Source organism: Lepisosteus platostomus, chromosome 12 (genome assembly GCF_059453375.1).
Source record: "Lepisosteus platostomus isolate fLepPlt1 chromosome 12, fLepPlt1.hap1, whole genome shotgun sequence".
NCBI classification, from domain to species: domain Eukaryota; kingdom Metazoa; phylum Chordata; class Actinopteri; order Semionotiformes; family Lepisosteidae; genus Lepisosteus; species Lepisosteus platostomus.
This window is the reverse complement of record NC_142622.1, coordinates 36965864-36986999: the sequence shown is the minus strand read 5'-3', so window position 1 is coordinate 36986999 and position 21136 is coordinate 36965864. Positions and strand designations below refer to the sequence as shown.

At 34.2% G+C, this 21136-nt stretch overlaps 1 protein-coding gene across 3 annotated transcripts in view; it reads left to right on the top strand.

Annotated features, from left to right (window-relative positions):
• Positions 1-21136, top strand: part of col9a1c (collagen, type IX, alpha 1c) — a 44486-nt gene that overhangs the window by 7631 nt on the left and 15719 nt on the right. Inside the window, exons 2-15 of one of the 3 annotated variants that reach the window (XM_088601841.1) lie at positions 352-428; positions 5036-5104; positions 6360-6489; positions 9599-9995; positions 10153-10233; positions 11235-11255; positions 12620-12721; positions 14448-14483; positions 15886-15957; positions 16239-16283; positions 17283-17318; positions 17733-17756; positions 19724-19777; positions 20143-20214. In XM_088601841.1, the coding sequence (XP_088457967.1) occupies positions 352-428; positions 5036-5104; positions 6360-6489; positions 9599-9995; positions 10153-10233; positions 11235-11255; positions 12620-12721; positions 14448-14483; positions 15886-15957; positions 16239-16283; positions 17283-17318; positions 17733-17756; positions 19724-19777; positions 20143-20214 (1216 nt within the window). Of the gene's footprint in view, positions 1-351; positions 429-5035; positions 5115-6359; positions 6490-9598; positions 9996-10152; positions 10234-11234; positions 11256-12619; positions 12722-14447; positions 14484-15885; positions 15958-16238; positions 16284-17282; positions 17319-17732; positions 17757-19723; positions 19778-20142; positions 20215-21136 lie in introns of all 3 variants that reach the window. The other 2 variants (XM_088601843.1, XM_088601842.1) reach the window with 2 other exon arrangements.

The following is a 21136-nucleotide window of genomic DNA, read 5'->3' as shown; positions in this document are numbered from 1 at the left end:
CTTCCTTATCCTAGGTGGCCAAGATCCCTGTTATTCATTACAATACCTTTAAACTCATTTACCTATAGGGTCTTAAAATACAAGGCTTGTGTTAAAATATAAATGCTTTATTTTGAACCTGCTAAAGATGAACATTACACCTGGAATTATGGGTATAACAAATTATTTTTAGTATTAGTTTACTATGTTAATGCAGTTAAATGTATGAAACAACATTAATTTATGAATATTACCGATACTAGTTTAGAATTGTTTTAATTAATTATTTATTAATGTCCCTCTAAGAATAATCATATTGTGTACTATTGCTGTTGTAATGCTGCAATTTTATATATATTTTTTTCTCTTTAGAAAACATCATTGGAGTCACCGACACACTTCAGCTTATATCGCTCTCCTTTCAGTACTATGGACACCTGTTATTTGTCGTAAGTAAAACCTATATCACTAAATTCTAAAAACCTGGTAGAATTTAATGTTCCAAACTATGACATACAGAATTTGTTCTGTAAATCACATATAAGAATGTGATTTGTCAAATTATGTTAAAGATTATTTGGGACTGGTACTTGCATGCCTTTAAGCACTCAAAAGCTGCAATTTTAATCTTATTTTAACACATTACTTGGCCACATCAATTACCTGGTTACATCAATATCTTATAGATGTTCTCAATTTAGAAACAGGTGGCCTACACTAAACTGGGGCTCTCCAGGAACAGGTTTAGAAATTTCTGGTCTAAAATATGACTGAATAGGCAATACTATTTGTATACCTGGTGATGTTATTGTTTGTTGTTACTGAGAAACTATTCTGGCACATGTTTTTTTTTTCTGGCACAATGAGCTTAGATATGCTTTCTTCTTTGTGAATATTGTTAGAATGGCATGTAGACATGAATAAAACATCTTGGCTTTCACCATTTCAATATGCAGCGTTACACTGACTCAGTAGGCTGCATACAGTATTTGTTATTTTGCACTAACCATTATCTCATTTTTTTTTAATTGGCTGGCTCAGTTAGTTGGCTCTACAGCCATTCTTATTGTTATTTTCCCCAACCTTCCATATTATCCTTGCTGAGTTAATTGGCTGTGTATGAAAGGTTTTGAGTTACTCTTGAAACAGGTCTTTTAACAGGTTATACTCTGTACTTGACATTTGAGCTTGTTTTTTTTTTTACTGAAAGTGATATTAAAACTGAAAACCTATAGACAAAAAGTTCCAAGCCATTCTTTTCTTACATTTAATTTTCAGGAATAGTCTCTCTAAAGAAATGCAACAAGATCAACTTAATTTGTAGTAGAGCTCTTAAATTTCCCTTTTAGATAAATGTACTGTTAGGCACTGCATGCATTACAGTTAGTGGTGTCCTGGATGTTTAGTTAAATTAAAACTGAAATAAGTCGGCCCAATCATGAATTTTACTCTGTATAATTTATTACATTTTAACCTTATATTGCATAGTGTATACAAAATTGCATGGTGTATAAATAGGTTTATAAACAGAATGTGATCACTTACTTAAATGGTTTTTTTATTCCTTTTCCCTTTAAATTGACTGTTCCCTAGTTTTGATTTAGCAATTCTACCTCAAGGAGTTTATTCCTGTTCCTATTATTCATGCTCTTTTATTATTTATTCGACTACTTGAATGACCTGATACAGACATATTGTTGAAGTTGATATTCTGGTTTATTTCAAGAAATTGCTGGATGAGATTCTTATTATTATAAGCCTCCCTGGTTCAGGTAATTCTAGTTTTTGAATAAATAATAAAAGAGCTAGTGTTTTGGTTTACTTATACAGTATGCCAAGATTCTAATTTATACTGTAATTAGGTAATTACAAATAATCTTTTACTTTGATTGCATCACAATCTCCCATTTCACAAAAACTCATTAGGAAGTCTGATCTGGGATTTCAAATGCCTTCACAAACCTACTTCTGAGTATCCAAGCAAGACACATACAGTAACATGAAACCTGTTATACCAAATTGTTTCCAGTATTATAGGGATTATATTGTCTTCTGAGTGACCAAACAAACTGAGCCACCCGAAGAAAATACAGTATATGATTCCCTTGCACTTTCCACTTCCAAACGTCAAAACAACCTATTCGTGTGATTCATCATGTGCCAAATGTCTCCTGAACCTGGATTCAAATTGGTGTCATGGTTCCCACATTAAAAATGTGTATTAAGATAAACTTGCTGTGACAGAAGACCACCTGCCAGGAGCTGTGGATCTGAACACATGAAGAATTACTGTATTGGAATGAAGTCTCTGTAAAAGGCATACAGTATGAATGATGAATATGTGGAATTAATTAAAATAAATGACCAATATTTGCATTGCTACCTCTCAGTGCTGGGGCCCTGGGTTTAATTTGTGGGCTGCTATCTGTGTAGAGTTTGTACTGTATTATTCTCCCTGTGTTCACGTGAGTTTCCTCCAGGTGTTCCAGTGTCCTCTTACAGTTCAAAGACATTCTGGTAGGTTAATTGGTTTCTGTAAAACCCTGGAATGAATGAGTGTGCATGTGTTTGTGTCAGTCTGCCCTGTGATTGACTGGCATCCTGTCCAGGGTGCGCCTAATGAAGTAGATACCAGGAGACCATGATCATGACTTGGATAAGAGGTCATTGAAAGTGATGTGATGTTACACTACCAAACTATGAGAAACAAAATCATTGGTGAAATCCATTGGAAGAGTTCCTGAAGTATTCAGCTAAAAGCTGGGTGATCACAAAAACTGTCTTAACAGAACAGGCACTGAAAGGTGGAGACTGTAAACAGGGCAGAAAGGGGTGAGAGAGAAATAAGAGACTGAAGACAAGCAGAATGATTAAGATGGTAATAGATAACTAATCATAACAGCAAGTACAGTATGTTAATCTTTAAAGTCCCTCTATCATGAAATTATTATCTGATTTTTCCTGAAACCCTAACCTACACAAAACATTTCAAACGAAAGAAACAAAAACTGTGTTTTATTTCTGTGCAAAATTCTGCATGGATGAATCTAGGTCATTCTACAGTAAAGATCTTTTAACTTAATGTATTGTTTTCCCCTAAGAAAAACAATCTTGTGGTTGACTTAGCAATTTTCTTATATGGGTCTTTTCTTGAAATAAGTATTAACTTCATGTATGGTGCACAGTAAATTGAAAGCAATGTAAATGCTTGGGAATTGATGTGTGGGACTATTTACTAATTTTTCTTAGGATAAAGTGAAATTTGTCATCAGTTTTATTGAAATTTAATTACAGTACATTTAAGTAATAGTCTGTTTTATTTTTTTCCACAAAATTGGGTAGTTTTTTCAGTACCATTTACTAAATTCTCAATACTGTACATTTCACGTGAATCAGCCTGTTAAATGGTACATTTTTAGCAATATTTCTTTAATCATTTTTTATCATTCTTTTAGTGTTTCATAGTAATACTATCATTTTTGCTGAAGGGCAATTAATTAGTCACTCAACTCCCTATTTTCACAATTGATTATCGATTTAAAAATATGCTTACAGAATTACCTTAGACCCTTATTTGGTGTATGACTTTATTGGTTACTTTACTTGCTTACGTTATTACTAACTTTACTTATTTTCAATCACAAAAATACCCCTTTGTTCTTTAGGAGAGAATTTTCAGTGTTTTTATATGCGGTGAGTTTCTGTTCAGCAGATCACCTTTTACAGGACTTATCTCTCCATATACAGAACGCTCAGTACAGAAATACATTTAACCACGCCAATGAGACAAAGTCACAAGGAGAAGCATGAGCTGGGCATCAATTGCAAAGATTTGATTTAGGTGATTATATATTACTCCCCTGCAGGGATTCAAACTGGGAATTCTCTAGAGGTAGATATGCTACACATCTAATAGCTGGTTATTGGCTAGTGCCATCATAGATAATCCATATCCTGACAGCAGGGGTCACCACTTACAAACAGCATTAGTAGTCTGTCTTTTATTTCCATCGAGATTTTTATTCAGATGGAATCTGGACAGAATGTACCTTTGAAATCCACTATAAAATAAATGTCCTTCTTAATCGGTGCTATGATTACATACCAGTCTACTTCACACATACTGTACATGGTCATTATAACAAATAGTTAATCATTTTGGCTCATTTTTCCCTATTTCACAGGCTTGGCAGGCCAGTTGAGTCCCACAGTGCTATCAATGAGAGCTCCTGTACATCTGTCCTCTCTCCAGAGCTATAGGTCTTCCATTACTGCTGTGATCAGCAGTACAGGAAAAAGGCAAATTGCTTGATAAATGCACACCCTGGAGGACAGATGTTTTAATCTGTTCAATTCTAGTACAGGATAGCAATGAATTACAAATAAAAAAACCAATTGCCAGATCTAAAATCTAAAAGAAGAAAAATGCATTCATGGTTTTTCTAAAAGATTTCACTTATTCGCTTATTTATTTACTTTCACACCTTGGGTGAATTGAAATGTACTGTAGATACAAAAAGACTCAAAATTGTGTGGAATGGAGAATAAGTATTCAAAAGCAGAAAACCTCACAGGCACTAAGGTAGCTAACATATGAAAAAAATACATAAACAAAAATGTTTTTGCCAGATTTTTAAAGCTGTACAAAGCGTGTTTAAACTTCCTAAACAATTAAACAACAGAACCACATGTACGAACATGATGAAACAAGCTCAAATAGCCAAATCAATCTACTGTTTAGATGTCATCAGAATTAGCAGTAAAGCAGAAGCAGAAGAAATAGAAACTGCAGGGATGTCTATTTAAAACTGAGAAGATCCAGCACTTTTTCATTTAATATGACATATGAGAGTCTAGAACAAGCTACAGTACCCAGCCTTTTAGCCAAACCTAATGTCCTGGCTTTTCTCAGGAAACATATGGATGACATCCTCGTATCAATTAGCAGCTAGAAAATTAATAAGCTAGATTAGCCAAATGGCTTCCTGTCGTTTGTAACGTTTCCTAAATTCCTGAGTATGTTTCTCATATTAATGAGGTGCATGTTCTTTTGCAGTTGATCTTAGCCGCTTAGATGGTGACACTTCGTGTCCAAAGATACGAGTCGGACAAGATGACCTTCCAGGTAAAAACGGGTAATATTTTTATCTGTTTTCATTGATAACATGGTTTGTGTGATTAAACAGCACATATGTTAGTTAATTAAAATCCTGCAGTGTGTTTCTTAGGTAAAGAAATCAATGGCTCTGCATTCAGTGTAGCTCTCAATTCTGAATTAAAGTGAATTAAGGATTGAAAGTGCTTAAATGGTTTAAGGCTTTAATCCAGCACAGCACTCTATGTTCAGTTTATGTTTTTCTTTGCAACCAAAAGCAAATATATAAATGTAAATGGAACTCTATAACAGAGGGTTTAAAATTTCTTGGCTAAAGTTCAAGTCTTTTACATTACAGGCAATAATTCCTGAAAGACTTATTCTTAATAGCCCTGACATAGCAATTTTCAACTAAAATTAATTTAGATTTACAATAAACAGATGTTTTTAATTCATTCTAGAAGAGGAGAATATTTTAGCAGCCTGTTAATATTTTTATAGAACTATATAGTTTTAAAGAGATTTTGTATTGATTAAAAGCTATGGCATAGTTATGGAGAATTTAATTTTAAGTCATGTAAGAAGATTACAATAGGAAACGACATGGTTCATGAGGCATCCAAAGTGGAAAAGCATGAAATATGAAGATGACTCAGCAAGTTTGAATTGTGTGCCCTTAAAAAGGATATTTGAGTTGTTTGTCCCATGAACACACTGTTAATTTAGCATATTTTTCCCTTTTCGTGCAGCAGCAGAATGAATTAAATCTGATTCAGTCAAATGCATTTCAGTTAAAGAAAGAAACCAAAAACTCCAATCATAAAAAGTATACTTCAGTATAGTGGGAGGCTTGTTCAACGTAAATGGCTAATTTTTCTATTTTTTTCTTTCAGGTTTTAACAAACAGCTTTAAGGATATGATGCATCATGCATACACATGTTCTTCTGTTTGTTTACACTTCAAACATCTGCTATTTAAATGTTAATTTATATGATCTTGAAATCTTTGTTGTTTTTAAGCTACAGTAATATCTGGTCAAGCCAATATTTTTATTATTACAACGAGTATTTCTCAATATACCTAGGTTTGTTTAGGTTTGAGTCAGACTCATTCATTGGAACTGGCTCAGATTTCATATTGAAAGCATTTGTCAATGGGAACGGGATATTAAAGTAACAAGCTACATGATAACAGACGTACCATATATTGGATAATACCATACGGTACATAAGGTTTTATTTAGAAACAAAGAGATATGCCAAGTCTTTTTTTCTTCTTCTGAAGGTTTTGATCTGATCAGCCAGTTCCAGCTGGATGTCATCCCACTTAAGGGCGTCAAAAAGGTCGAAGGATCCACAGCATTGCAGGTGGCTTACAGACTTGATAAAGAAGCAAATTTCCAAATTCCAACAAGGTACGACAAAGAATCCTGCAGATGTTGTATCATTACAGGGCCTGTGCAGGTGTTACACTACGGATTACGGTAACAGGTAATCAGTAGGGCCTAGTCAAGTTTAAGCTTGTTTCCTATTTTTTGTACATACAGAAAGGATGTAGCTGTTTTTATTTCCGTGAAACATTACTCAACATACTGAACAGTGTATTTTACTATATTCCCTAGGTTTTGCTTCCAACAACTGCTTAAAACAAATATTCAGTTAGTTTATTTCTATTTGCTTGAGATAATCATTTCACTTGTTGTGAATTATAAGTACATCTACTGTAGGTTTTAATGTTTCATACCAACCGAACATGTGATTTCAAAGACAAATATATTTAAAACCTTTGAAAAAATGAAAATGAATCAAATAACAATGGGATAGCCAAAACAGACATTTCTATTTTCTGGACAGAGCCAAGTTTTGTCCAGTGCAGTTCCTTGTTTTACCAGGTTAAATGACATTTAAATAGTTTCTTTAATTTTTTTGTGTAAATGATTCATCCAGTTGTTTGTTTAACTGTGATGTATTTTTTAAGTTTAGCAAGAGGTGTATAAAACATATGCCTTTAAAAACAAAGATTTGGTTTTAAAATTCTTGAAAAACATTCCAGAAGGTTTAAATATCATTATTAATACACATCTCATTCACAGATCTAAAAAAAAACTCTGATAATGAATTATTAAAATGCACCACCATTTTTTAAGGAAATGCAAACAATATACATTTTTAATGTCTACATATATAAAAGCAATACACTGTGTATAATTGTCCATTATAAAGCCTTTTGAAACCAAAAAATACAGAATTTATAATTGTCTCAGGATGTAGGCTCTCCAAACCATATCTGTGTAATTATTTTTAAAATAATTTAATGAATAAAATAGTTTCCCTAGTCAGGTTTACTTAGATTTTTGTACATTACAGGACACTAAAAGCCCTGTTCTTTAAACTTGTGCACACAGGAATTATAGGGAATCTGCATATACTCTATACAGTATTCATATTAAAGTTTCAAAGTTGTCCCTGGGGGCAAATGTTATGACAAAGCAGCTGTTTTTTACAAGGACGTTGGCATGTGATTACAGCATATCACTGTCCTGTAATTGAAAATTCTAGGTCATACTTAAGTTCTTGAAAATACTTCTTTCCATTACATGATTTGTAAACGTTTTTTTCTACTTTTAAATCTGAATTCCTTCTTCTTTGGGATTCACTTCATCTTTACCTCATATCTCCTTATACACAATTTTAATTTCCTTCTAATCCATTAATCTTAATGGAAAAAATATATATAATACTATTGCTATTTATGATTAATGAATAAGTGAATATTTTTCAAGAAATATGTCATCTTAACTTTATTTTACTGTATGTAGCACTCTCTTCATCATCTTATTTTTTTATTATACTGTATTACTGTGTAAACAGAAATGTTCAATATCATTAAAGGTGTTAGGAGAAATATTTGAAACAATTATAAGTAGAAGAATTACATTAGGTTTGTTAAGGTGTGCGTATTGCTAAACCTTTGCTTTTATTATATTGCTAAATATTTTTTACACTTTTTCATAGATTGCAGGTGATTTTCCAGACATATTTTACGTTTGAGAAGAGTGCTGTTTCATCTATGCATCTATTTAGATGCATACACCAGAAAACTATGTCAAGACCTGGCTTTCCTAAGTGTCCTCAGAATTTCTCTTTGTATTCATTAAGCCACTGCATTAGATATACCATAAGGGCTAGCCCAGGTTTCAGTTTGAAAGCTGTGCAACCACAGGATACTAAAAAGTCGCCTTCTTTCTCTTTATTGTTCTACAGGAAACTTCTTTTTTTATTATGTTGCCTTGATCCATTTACAAGATGGTAAAAACAGGCGGCAGTATTCATCTATAAATGTACCACCCATGGCGCTTTTTGCTTGTTAACAAGCAGCAAGTGGTACAGGAGAAAAAAAGCATGGCTTTGGTAAACTTTAATTGATGTCTCTTGCTGGATGTGCTGTTGCCAGGCATTATTCTGTATTTATAGCATCATTAAAATATTAACATTGTTTCCATTGTCAAAAAGGATTAGCAAATTTTACCTAAGCTAGTATGCTTGACAGAAACTAAAATGCTTTGAAGATTCATTTTATTAGTTTGATTAATTACAAGTCAAAACTAATTTTACACTCCCTGAAACAACGGACATATATTTCTGTTTTTTTTTCAAAAGAACCAATTTAAGTATTTTTCTGCCATGTCTGATTAAGCCCACAATCAGCCCCATGCCTTCTACTGTATTAAAAATAATCAAAACTCCTAGTTAATGGCTGAGATTCAACATTATTAGAAGCTACAGTGAAAAACATTGTCTGAAGTACCAAGTTGCACCCTTTGTATAATTTAGGAGAACACATGTACAGAATCTAAATCTTCTGTGTACTAATGATTATATTTAATTTAAATACATCCTTAAAACAAAAAACAAAAATTACAATGAAATGACCCTTGAGATGTCTGAAATAAAATAATATCTAACCCTTTTCCACTTTTAATTTAGCTTGATATTTAGCAGTTTTCATTGAGGCTTATTTTCAAAGGACAACTTTGTGAGATAGTTGTGAGATATTTCAGTACTTACAAAAGCTAAGAAGTGCAATTGATAGTAACAATCTTTTATTAGGTTTGAGAGGCCTGCATTGCAGAATTTGTTTGTTTTACATATTGGAATTATTGTTAGCTTAGTGATGTTTGTTAGGGGAGTCGTGTCAGTGTGCGTTGACTACAAAATAACGAGTAAAGCTTAATTTGACATTGAAAAGTACAAAGAAACATCTGCAGAAGACTCAAAAGCCCAAATTTTGTGTTTCTTCTTCCTACTTTTCTGGGTGGAAATATTAATGAACTTGCTCCTTACTGATTTTGTGTCAGACGGTGCTGTTAAATTAATGCAAACACAAGAAATGTAATCCTGAAAGTCCTAAATAAAGTTTGCATAAATTCTTTAAAATATTGTGACAGAATATGATTTATATGTAACTTTGTGGCTATACTGGGGCACAAAAAGGCAAAATTAATGTTATCCTTTAATTTGCAGGGTAATCTTCCCATATGGTTTGCCAGAGGAGTATTCTTTTGTGACAACATTCCGCATGGTCAAAAACACTGTCAATAAAGTATGGAACGTGTGGCAAATTGTGGACGATGATGGCTACAAGCAGGTGGGCCTGAGACTCAATGGTGACCAGCAGGCCCTAGAGTTTTTCCTCATTGGCATAGACAGCAATTTGCAGGTGGTCATCTTTCCAGGACTGTCCCAACTTTTCAATAATAAGTGGCACAAAGTGATGGTGGGTGTGGAGCACGACCAAGTTACACTTTATCTAGACTGTGAGCCTGTTGGATCCAAGCCTATCAAAACCAAGGGAGAAGTCAATGTACAAGGGGAAACTCTCATCGGAAGGCTTGACGCTGATTCCAGTACGTCAGTTGTGGTAAGAGTTTTCTTGGGATAACTTTGGTTTACCCTTTGAAACGAATGTAAATATATTTACAACTATTGTTAATTAGGCAAGTAAAAATCATTAGTATTTTTTACCTAGCAAAAAAAAAACTGAGAGTGTAAACTTGTGTTGTTTTCTTTTCTTTAAGTTTGAGCTGCAGTGGATGCTCATACACTGCGACCCCCAGAGAGCCCAGAGAGAATCCTGCTCAGAGTTGCCCGTACAAGAGGTAATAAAAATAACATAAAAACATCACAGTTTTTAAGGTACAGAGGACTTATATAAATTATAGTATAATGGGCTCAGTCTTCGTGCATGGCACTAAAACGGTGCTTTAAAAAATAGAAACAGAATTCTATTTAGGTTTTTCTGTGAGGCACATAAAATATTCAAACCTCTAAAAGATAGTAATGCAGAAGTAGGGCTGTATTATTAGTATAGAATTGGTGTACTATAAATGCATTATATGATTGGTTTAATGATCAGTCTGCAATGTGAAATTAATTCTGCATACAGGACTTCTAAAAATTCTTCTTGCACACAATACACAAAATGTATTACATTTTCATTTGCTTAAATCAAGTACAATAAACCTGGGTATATATGGTTAGTAAGACATCATGGTGAAATCACTTCTTGTAGAGACAAACCTTGAATGTTAAAATGTATCACAGGGTTTCTTATAAGACTTATATCGGGGTCAAACCCTTTACAATTACAACAGTTTGTCAGTTTGTGTCCCTTTTATCCCAAAGCATTATTTATTTCTCTATTATATGGAAAATATTTAGTTTTAAAAATGGTATTGGTTACTTGGAAAGCTGAACCAGGGAATACATGACAAACCATACTGGAATGTTTTACTTTCTTGTACGTTTTTTACATTTGAAGCTAATATAATAAAATACTTTTTAAATTGGATTGTTTTGAATCTACACTGTAGAAAGACCCATATTACAGTATTGGTACAGTATATTTAAAGATGGGAATTTCTTGTACTGCTGGCATGCACTTTTCTGCTTGCATTGTGTCTGAAGACCTGCTTCAAGATAAGAGCTTAGAACATTTAATGGATTGTAAGTTTGAAAGCTCTGCTCAAGAAAGAAACTCCTTGCTGCCTTTTTTTTTTGGGAAGGATACCAACTTCTTCTGCTGAATCACTTACTTGGTTAAGGGGTTACTTTGTTTTTACTAACATTACTTTTTGTTGTTTCTCTCCTACTTCTTCAGAGAGTCATTCCCAATTCTGAGGTATTTATTTTCCACCTTTTACTACTGTATCTTTTTTCTATATCAATGACAAATATTTTTTTTCATGCTTCATTCTGTCTGAATACCTGTTGTTTTTTATGGCCAAATCCCATTTTCTACACTGAAGTGTCTTGAATTTTTACTTAACTGAAATTGGCTCCATAAGAGAGTTTGCAGTTCCAGGTATAGAGCAAGTTGGTACAATTCTTTTACCTTTTTTTTGTCTTTTTTTAGTCTTTTACCTTTCTGTATTTTGTACCAGTACCTGAGTTACTGACATATTTTGGCCCATTTGATTGAAGTCGGCATAAAGATTATCACACCAACAGGTTTTTGTTCCATGAGCTAACTAAATAAATTTTAAAAAAATAAAAATCCATTCTTTTAATCTTGATTATATGTACAGTAATTATGCAAATTACAAGTTTACATCTGAGGACTAAAAAAAATTCCAAATTAAACTTGGTGGCAGACTTGTTAAAAAGATTAATTGAAAAGAAAATTATATTCAGCCATTTATCATTCTGCAATGCTGACAGGACATATGAATGCCTGAGCTCTTTTGGCACGTATTCAATATTATAGTTTTTAAAACACAGCTTCAAGCACCACTCCAGACATGTTATATATTCTGTATTCTGTTGAAGGTATTTTAATTGAAAGGGCTCTGGAGAGCAACAACAGAAATAGACATCACTTATAAAAAAGCCACACTGAGATTACAGATTTAAACTATTAATTGTTTCAGACATTTACTAGTTGAGTTTTTTAGCCTGTTCCTGGAAGATCATGCTGTGCACTAGCTTTCAGATCAAATAAATATTTTCAACCTCATCTTGCAAAGATGTAATCTGCAGAGACAAATAAGAAAATGCACCGATATTTGCAATCCATCTTCCATTATCTAAATAGAGTCCAGCTGGTTGGATAAACATAATATACTGTATGTACAGCTATTAAGTACACTACCACACAAACAAATAGAAAAAAATATGTAGAAAATGTGAGAATTGTAATATCTTAGTTTTGGGGTTGCATATACTGTGTTTTAAAAGGGAGTAACAAAATTAGAGTATTTTGTTTTACAGGTAACAAATATGGAATTCAATCAAAATCCAATTTTAATATTGTATCAATGTTTATTAACAGAATAACATAAGATTCATAGACTATTAGAAAGTGTCAGTGTCTCGCTGACTAGGTAATAATTAATAGTCCCGTAATAGTCTTACTATTGGATCTCAAGTGAAACTCATTATATTTTTAATGATTTCATTAAGCTTTCTTATCTACTCTTGCCTGTATGTGCATTTATATTTTACCAAACTCCTAAATTTTGTTTTCTGTTTTTCTATTCTTATTAGCCTGACTATAGAGGCCCAAGACTTGTTCCTGGAGCCCCAGGTCCCCAGGGGCCAGTCGGCCCCCAGGGGCCCCAGGGAGAAAGTGGCAGAGATGGCCGTGATGTAAGTGGAAAAGAACCTTGGAAGCTTTAGCCTTTCTGACCTAAGCACTCCTTTCTTAGTGAAAATACAGGCATATTATCGACAGGCGTCATGATTGTGCAGCTGTCAGCATTGCTGCCTCACAGAGCTTGGGCCCTTGGTTCAATTCGTGGGACGCGATCTGAGAGATTGTTTGTTTTCCTTGTGTTTGTGTCAGTTTCCTCCCACAGTCCAAAGACATGCTGGTTGGTAAATTGGCTTATATACAATTGGCCCTAGTGTGAGAGTGTGCATTTTTGTGTCTGCGTGTACCCTGCAATGGACCAACATCCTGCCCAGGTTGTATCCTACCTTGTGCCTGTTGCTTGCTGGGATAGACTCTGGCTTCCCCCACAACCCTGTGCTGAAAAAAGTGCTTAGAAAATGGAATGATGGATGGATGGGGATTAATGACATAAATTACAAGTGAAACATTTTTCAAAGTCCACATACAGTATCTTGAGAATATTTATTTCATTATATATCTTTAATACAGTAGGCAAGAAAACAAATTTTCTTTAAATTTTTGGAGATGTAAAATAATGTTTGCTGTGCAACACTAAATAGAGTGCTCTAACAGTGAAACATAAATACAATGGAAGACATTGTATTTGCAACAAGATCAAATAAGGTATGAGGTTACAGTACAGTTACAAATAAGTTTAAATAACAGTCAAGTAACAAAAACAAACAGATCACCACCTGAATACATGTGACCTGAAGAAGGTTGCATCTAGTAGTACTAGTATCAACAGTTTAAAGTCACAAGATCTGCATTCAGTGTGGAACAGTTGAGGTTCGCAAAGGAAGGTTTGTCGGTGATTGTGCCATCCTGATTTTTAAAGTTAGCTGGGTCAAACAGGACAAAGGAAGAAAATGAATAGGCATGGGAAGGCGAATGTGAGGAAAATAAATGTACAAGGGTGCTTTCAAAAGAGAAAGGATATTGGAAAAAGAAAGGGTATTGGAAATAGAATTAGATGATCTGATCGAAATATATGTTGGCAATGACAAAACAACTAAATTGGAATTAAGATAGAGACAGTTACCCAGAGAAGAAACCAAAGCACATGGGTTGTATAATGCATTGAGATAGACCCGATACTAGGAGACCAGCAAGGACAATGAGAATTGAGGTCTAGAACATGAGGCAGATGGTGTAAGCTATTAACAAAAGTAAGACCCTATGAGTGTAATTTGGAAAGAAACAATTGAAAGGTGCTGTGGAAAAGATGTGCTACAGAAAGATAACATAAATAACACCTTCAGGTAAAGAGGATTGAAGAAGAGAGGACAGAGAGAGATGAGCCTGTCAAAGTCAAACAGAATAATTCAACAGGGGTAAGTGCAAGTGGAATAAAAGAAAATAGAGAGGCTGCAGATCAACGGAGGTCTTTAAAGAGACAGGAATTATAAAGATACTGTAGATAAGCTAGATGACAATCAGGGAGAAAGGTGAGATGAACGCAATCATTGATCATATTTGTAAGAGGTGAGGAGAACAGTTTTAAGCAAAAAGAAGAAAGCACAGAAAGACGGTAGGTAAGATTTGCAATATTTCCCAACAGGAGCAATAAATATTTCTTCCCATAACTCACTGCAAATTGATTTTTTTTTGTTGAAGGATTTTTTTATCAAAGCAGTGTTTTGTCTCTTTCCCTTATACTTTGGCAATTTTAAGTTCCAACTGTCACATTTTCACTTGCAGGGTATTCCGGGCCTCCCTGGATCTCCAGGAATTCCTGTAAGAATGAAACTTTCTAAATATTTATGTTGTGTGGAGTCTATTTATATAAATTGAGAAGGAAAGTCAGGTCCTTATCTCACCTGCGTCTGCTCTGCTATGTACATATATAAACTGTATACATTATATCTTGTTCCTGAATTTCCCTGTGTGCATCTTTTTGACATCGCTCCTGTCACCCTATTTACACCCTAACAGCAGCTCCCTAGCTCATTCCTTCTGAAAGTGAAAGCGGTTCTGTCAGCCTCATCATTAATCTGCTGTGCCCTCAGCTAATCAAGTTATGTCAAACAAACCTCCAATACATTTTTTCTCAGTATCACAGGATACGAGGGAACTACTGAAATGTACAATACAGTACATATATGGACATCAAAAGAAATCTATTACTATAATTGTAAAATCACAAAGATATTATCAGGAATATGCAGAAATGTTTTTTGTAGCAGGTACATTGGTATTTTAATGAACAGATACGACATTTAGTCTTATATTCTTCATCCTGGTCTTGTTCCTTTTGTATACAGTATGTGCACAGAAATGTTCCTGTTCACTGGTCTCTGTGCCATAGATGCCATATGTTATTCCAGCTTTTCCTACTAATGTTCAACGGAACCCAAGTGTAATTGGTATCATATCCACAGCATAGCTTTTATATTCTCATCTAGCAACACTGCTGCCCTGACAGTCACACTTGGACTTCCTCATTGATTGGAATTTGCACATAACAAATCCATCCAAGTGTACCACAACGAGTCACAAATATTCAATTAATCAAAATGATAACAGAACATTTAACTATTTAATACCAAAATCTGTATGTTTTATTTACCCATGAACTTACAATACATACAGAAATTGAGTTTTTCTGATGCTCATTATACAAAGAATAAGTGTAATTCCGAGATTCTGTTTGATCATAATAAATACAGAGTTACTGGTTGATGATCGATTCAGACATAATAGAATAGTAGCAGAATATACCACTTAAGTGTTATTATCATCTTAATTTTCCTACTTTTGTTTTTAATCAATGAAATAATAATCTACATGACTTTACTTACTGTGAACAAAGAATCAGTAAAGAAAATGTATTACATCTTATCAAAGCCATATGAAACATGATATTACTTGATTTCTCAAATGTGGTTTAATCAAACTGCGACTACAGAAAAAAGCAACTTATTTAAGCAATGTTCAGTCATGTTTATTTTTAGGATTACATGGGGTCAGGTAGCAGCTTCTCTCATGTCTATTTTCCTTACAAAGTAAGTTACGGAAAGGCACAGAAAATAATATGTTTTCAGTTGATAAAATGTTTAGAGTTGCTTGAGTGTCTTAACATCATTGCTTGTTGATTTATAATAGTGAGAAACTTTTTCATGAAATATGTTTGGTTTAGGGAACAAAAGGAGAACAGGGGGAAATCGGTCTCCCTGGACAGAGAGGATTGCCAGGCCTCCCAGGAGCTGTTGTAAGTTTAATTTCCTCTGCTTGCCAACTTTAGATTGGAACATTCTTCCAAGTAGTCAAACACTACAGAACTACAACATCAGAATGCACTACAAAGCCGCAAGACGTTTATTTGTGCATTGTAATAATTTAATAATGACTGAATATCCATAGATACTGTATATTTCTTCAGGGCATTGGGAGGGCATTAAGAATTTATGGGACTTCACTCCAGCTTTTTCAATTTGATTTTGTTTTCTTTTGAATGTGTGCATTAAAATAATATCTTCTTGATTTATTCAGGGGCCACAAGGGCCTTTGGGGCCTAGAGGATCTGTTGGTGAAAGGGTAGGTGGATTTAATCTTTATTTCATGTTTTTTCTCAGTTAATACTAGGACAGTCTACATTCTTCTGCCAAAGTATTTCATTTTCTAATCTGGCCATACAGCTTAACTTTTGTTAATGTATTTGTACAAAACAAATTTACTCAACATTTTACTTGATTACAATAAAATGGATAAACATAATTACTAATGGGAAATATGTTCATTTACAGTTGACAGAAGCATTATGTCTTACATTAAATCTTTAACTAGGGGTAATATTTGACTACACTTCATGTACCGACAATTACCAGAAAAGGAGAACTTCAGTTTAACACTTGGGGTTGTTTTTCTCACCAACCAAGTGTTCAAATAGGACTGATTGTAAAAGCACACAGGAGTGTACAGGTATGTAAATCACATTACAACTGGCCTGTAATACATTGCAATTGAATGTAATGCTGGTTTTCTGTGTAGAATATGCACAATAAAAGGTACTGTAGGCCATGAGCTGATACTTATGCAAGACAGGAGAGAACTGTTAAATGTGAAGCCTTACCCATGAAAAAGAGGTCGTAAAAGTTTGCCTTGCCATTGTAGTCTTTAAGTATTGATATGCAACAAAACTGAATGTTTGCTGGAATAAGAATGCCCCTGCGCAATATAGAGCATCTACTGTATATGTTCAGTGGTTCCTCATTCAGGTTCTATTTCACTTTGTTTTCCTGTACTCCTCAAGTATACAAAAGACCAGTAATAAAATTCTGTTTGCAAAACTATTCAAAGCATAATTGTAAATTATACTATGCTGTAAAACATTTTAATGTCTTCCCCAGTGTACCAGTGAAATTCTTAGAAGTGCAGTTTCCGTCAATAAATATTAAAGTTCCATATTTCATATACAGTAGTTGCTTTGTCAGCTACAGTAGGTGCACAATCTCAGCTACAGGAAGCCATCTAATATTAGAAACATGTAAAAAGGCATTTTGAAAATTGTACTATTTCTCTTTGAATTGTCCATAGGGACTTCCTGGCTTTCCTGGTCCACCTGGCCCCCCTGTAAGTTTCAGTCTTCTAGAGTTCATTTATAATGCTATTATTTATTCAACTGTGCTGTCATACTAAGTATAGTTTGCTGGACAAAATCAATAAGGTGGTTATGGAGTATTTTTGCTTGTAAAATATCTCGCATTGCAATCACTGGAGTTTGGATTTTACTAATGCTATATAATCTTAAACAGTGTTTATTTTCTCTCATTGTTAAAGTGAAATTAAATATTCTTTTATTAAGAATATCAGATTATTATAAGAAAGCCAGGATCCACTATGATGATTTTAACTGACATAAATTAAAATACAGTCAGGATGATGATGACTGCATGTGATTAATACAAATATAAAATGAAATCAAATGCTGAGATTTGATTTACATAGTAATAACATTCTATTTTATGTTTTAATTTTTTTTCCTAGGGACCCGAGTCAGTTGGAACTCCAGTAAGTACAGATGGCCTTTTTATCACTATCCCTAAAGATAGCTTTTATTACTTCTCTTTGCAAAGGTAAACATTTTCATCAATCAATAGGCTTTCATTTGGGTATAAATTGCTTCTTCATTTTCAGAAGGTCATTGATTAGATTCCTTTTGAGTGCTGCAATCTAACTATTGGGGAATGCACTCACGTCAATCAGCATGCAAACTGAATGTGGTGTATATAAATTGACGTACTGATTCACTCATAAGGTGATCCTTAATTTATTTTATTGTTTCCAATTGTAAATTATGACCCTGACTACAAAGAGATTCAGATGAGGCAGCAGAACTTGCCTGTATTCATGTATATGGTTATCAATTTTTAAAATAAAAATCCCTTGTTTTACCATTTGGTAGAAAAGTCTATCAAACTACTGGGGTTTAAACTGGCCTAAACTCCATGCCATACTTATACAGTATAACTTTATATCCACCAAGTTCTTGAAGTAGAAGTATCAAACTCAAACACCCTACCTGGAGGCCTTTTGCTCCAGCCATTACCCTCTTCTATTTAATTAGTCTAATTAATTGGATGAACTTCTATTACTTCCAACCTGGCTTGAAAATATTGAAAATATTCTGATACCATGGAATCTACTTAGCTGTTAAATTTACTTTAAAAAATGCAACCTGATAAATAAAACAAATTGATTACCTGCCTAGAAAGGAGTTATGTGATACTCTTGCCTAAGTGTATTTCAAATCGTGTGTGAGAATTGATCATTTTTTCAATACCTGTACTGTATGTTTTTCTGTGGATTGTTCTTATATGTTTTCTCATATGGGAATCTATCATGTCAGTGACATAACTGTATATTGTATATCATACTGTTTATCCTATATTAGCTTATATCAGATCTGTACACCTATATGGTCCTCAAATGGGCTTGTGCTTTACCATTATAGTTCCCTGATAAGCATCTTTATGTAGTGTGATTTGAGAAATTTTATTTTCCTCTGGAATATGTTCTTAACCTTCAGGATGATGGAATAACTGATTTTTAGGCAGGACACATGCAGTATAAGAGCATTGCCTGAGAGTATACAATAGGCTAACAGGACAGGAAAGGTTAAATTAAATTAAATTAAAGATTTTTTTTTTTAATGGACCATGGACAGTAATGGACAGTCAGGTCCTCAGTTTTATTTCTTATCCAAATTACGGTACCTTTTTATAGTTTAGTATCCCTATCACTGTATATCACTGTACTGGGACATTAGGACCCACACAGACTGGAGGGTGAGGGCTCCCTACTGGTCCCACTAACACCTCTTCCAGTAGCAACCTTAGCTTTTCTAGGCGGTCTCCCATCCAGACACTGGCCAGGCTCACATCTGCTGAGTTTCAGTGGGTAACCGTTTATGAGTTGCAGGGTGATCACTTGGTTTGCAACAGTTAGTGGGCTGCCTGTTATTTATCTGCTCAGTTTTGTGATTTTCTCCATTTCAGATCAGAAATTAAATTAGTTACACATGTTACACCTAGCTTACCTTTAGAAGTCTTCACTTTGAGCATTAGAATTTAGAAAAAAAATAAGTATGCATCACTTTGTAATTTCACAAATTGGAACAACATGGAAAAGTTCTGAATACTTCAAGAAGGCACTGCATACATCAATGGCTTCTGAAACATCTCTTGTTTCCATTATTATCCCTAGTGTAACTACAGTAGCAGCTATATGGCGCTAATCTTAATTTCAGTGCTGCAGAGAATCAAGTCTCCAATAACCATGAGTTAATTGTAGGTGTGCAAAAGGCTTTTCAATCTGAACAACTACAAATAAAAGGCCGTTTTGGCCATGTAGCAATGGTAAATGAGCCCCAAGCTGAAATTCTTTTATGAAAGGTTTTAAAGCTACCAAATGAGTAAATTGACTAAATTTGTCACCAAGTTGTTGTTTATTTTTCTATGTCTATGTATTCTTTTCAGGGGCCTCCAGGAAAACCTGGTGAGCCAGGTGACCCCGGAAATATAGGACCTGAGGTGAGGACCTGTCCTTCCTTTATCTCTGGTTATCCATGCCTTTGAAGATATATATAGTGGATAAATCTTTATTTTTTAAGATTGCAACTAATATAATTCACAAAAATGCACATTTTTAATGCCTTTTTAAAAACGGAAAAATTAAGATGGTTAAAATCAACCAAAATGTAGAGCTGATTAACTATTGCAAAATACATTGAACCTATAAAATACAAGGAAGAAGACTAAACTAAATGATGCACTTCCTACTCCCACTATTTGATTTAGTTATAGGTTAATAACATAAAAAGGAGAAAACACATAAGGCAAGGATACTTCACATGATTTTTGTCCTCGGAGGGTAACTGTCAACTTGTGCCTGACAGGGTCCAGTCGGTCCAAGAGGCAACCCTGGACTTCCTGGTCCTCCTGGTCCACCTGGCCCACCAGGACCAGAGGTAAGTACATTTCATGTTAAAGCTTTGCAGAAACATTGCAGAAATCAATAGTATAGGAAACTAATATCTTTATTCAGTCTAGTTATAAATTGGAATTATTACAGCATTGATGAGTTCCATGTGGCACTGATACAACTTTATGTAGAACTTATACTAAGGATCTGAATAAAACAACATATTTGCTTATATCTACAGTACGTACTGTAGGTGAAATCTGGCACAATGTCTAAGCAGTGAAGTTATTTCTTTAACATCACAGATTTTAAATTGGAAAAGCCAATTTGGGATTCAATACTGTGATTTTCCTAAAATTATTTTTTTCCAATTGTGCAGTAAATGCGGTTGAATTATTAATGATGTTCTCAATGGTTGTAACATAGAAACACCAAGCTGACATCTTCCCAGGCAATCAAAAGTCAGTTACAGGAGTACATTGCCCTGATGAAACATGGAGAATAAAATAATTCGGATAAAAGAAGTGGTATCATTCAACTTCAACCATGTTGGTAGAGGAGTTCCCTCAAAGATCTGGAGATCTGGCAAACTCTTCAGCCTCCTGTGCCAATGTGAACACATGTTGTTCATGAAAATGGAGGACCTTAAGCTTTTGGGGTTAAAGGGTGGTACAGCATGGATGGACTGCACCCCTGCCTCCCTCAGTGTTCTCTTTACTCTCTGCTAGGCCATAAACGTACTATATTCTTGATAGAAGACTAAGATGCCTCCCTCTTCTAAACACATTTTGAAATTATCTTTAAAAATGACCTGACTGTCCAAACACTTGGGGTTATATGAGTCCTCCACAGGAGTGGTCTCCATATATCCTGTAAACTCTCACTCTAAAAGCCTTAAGTCTTACAATAGCAAATTCAGAGAAAGCTTTATCATCAGATCAGATCTTCTTTATCAGTTCCCTCTGGTA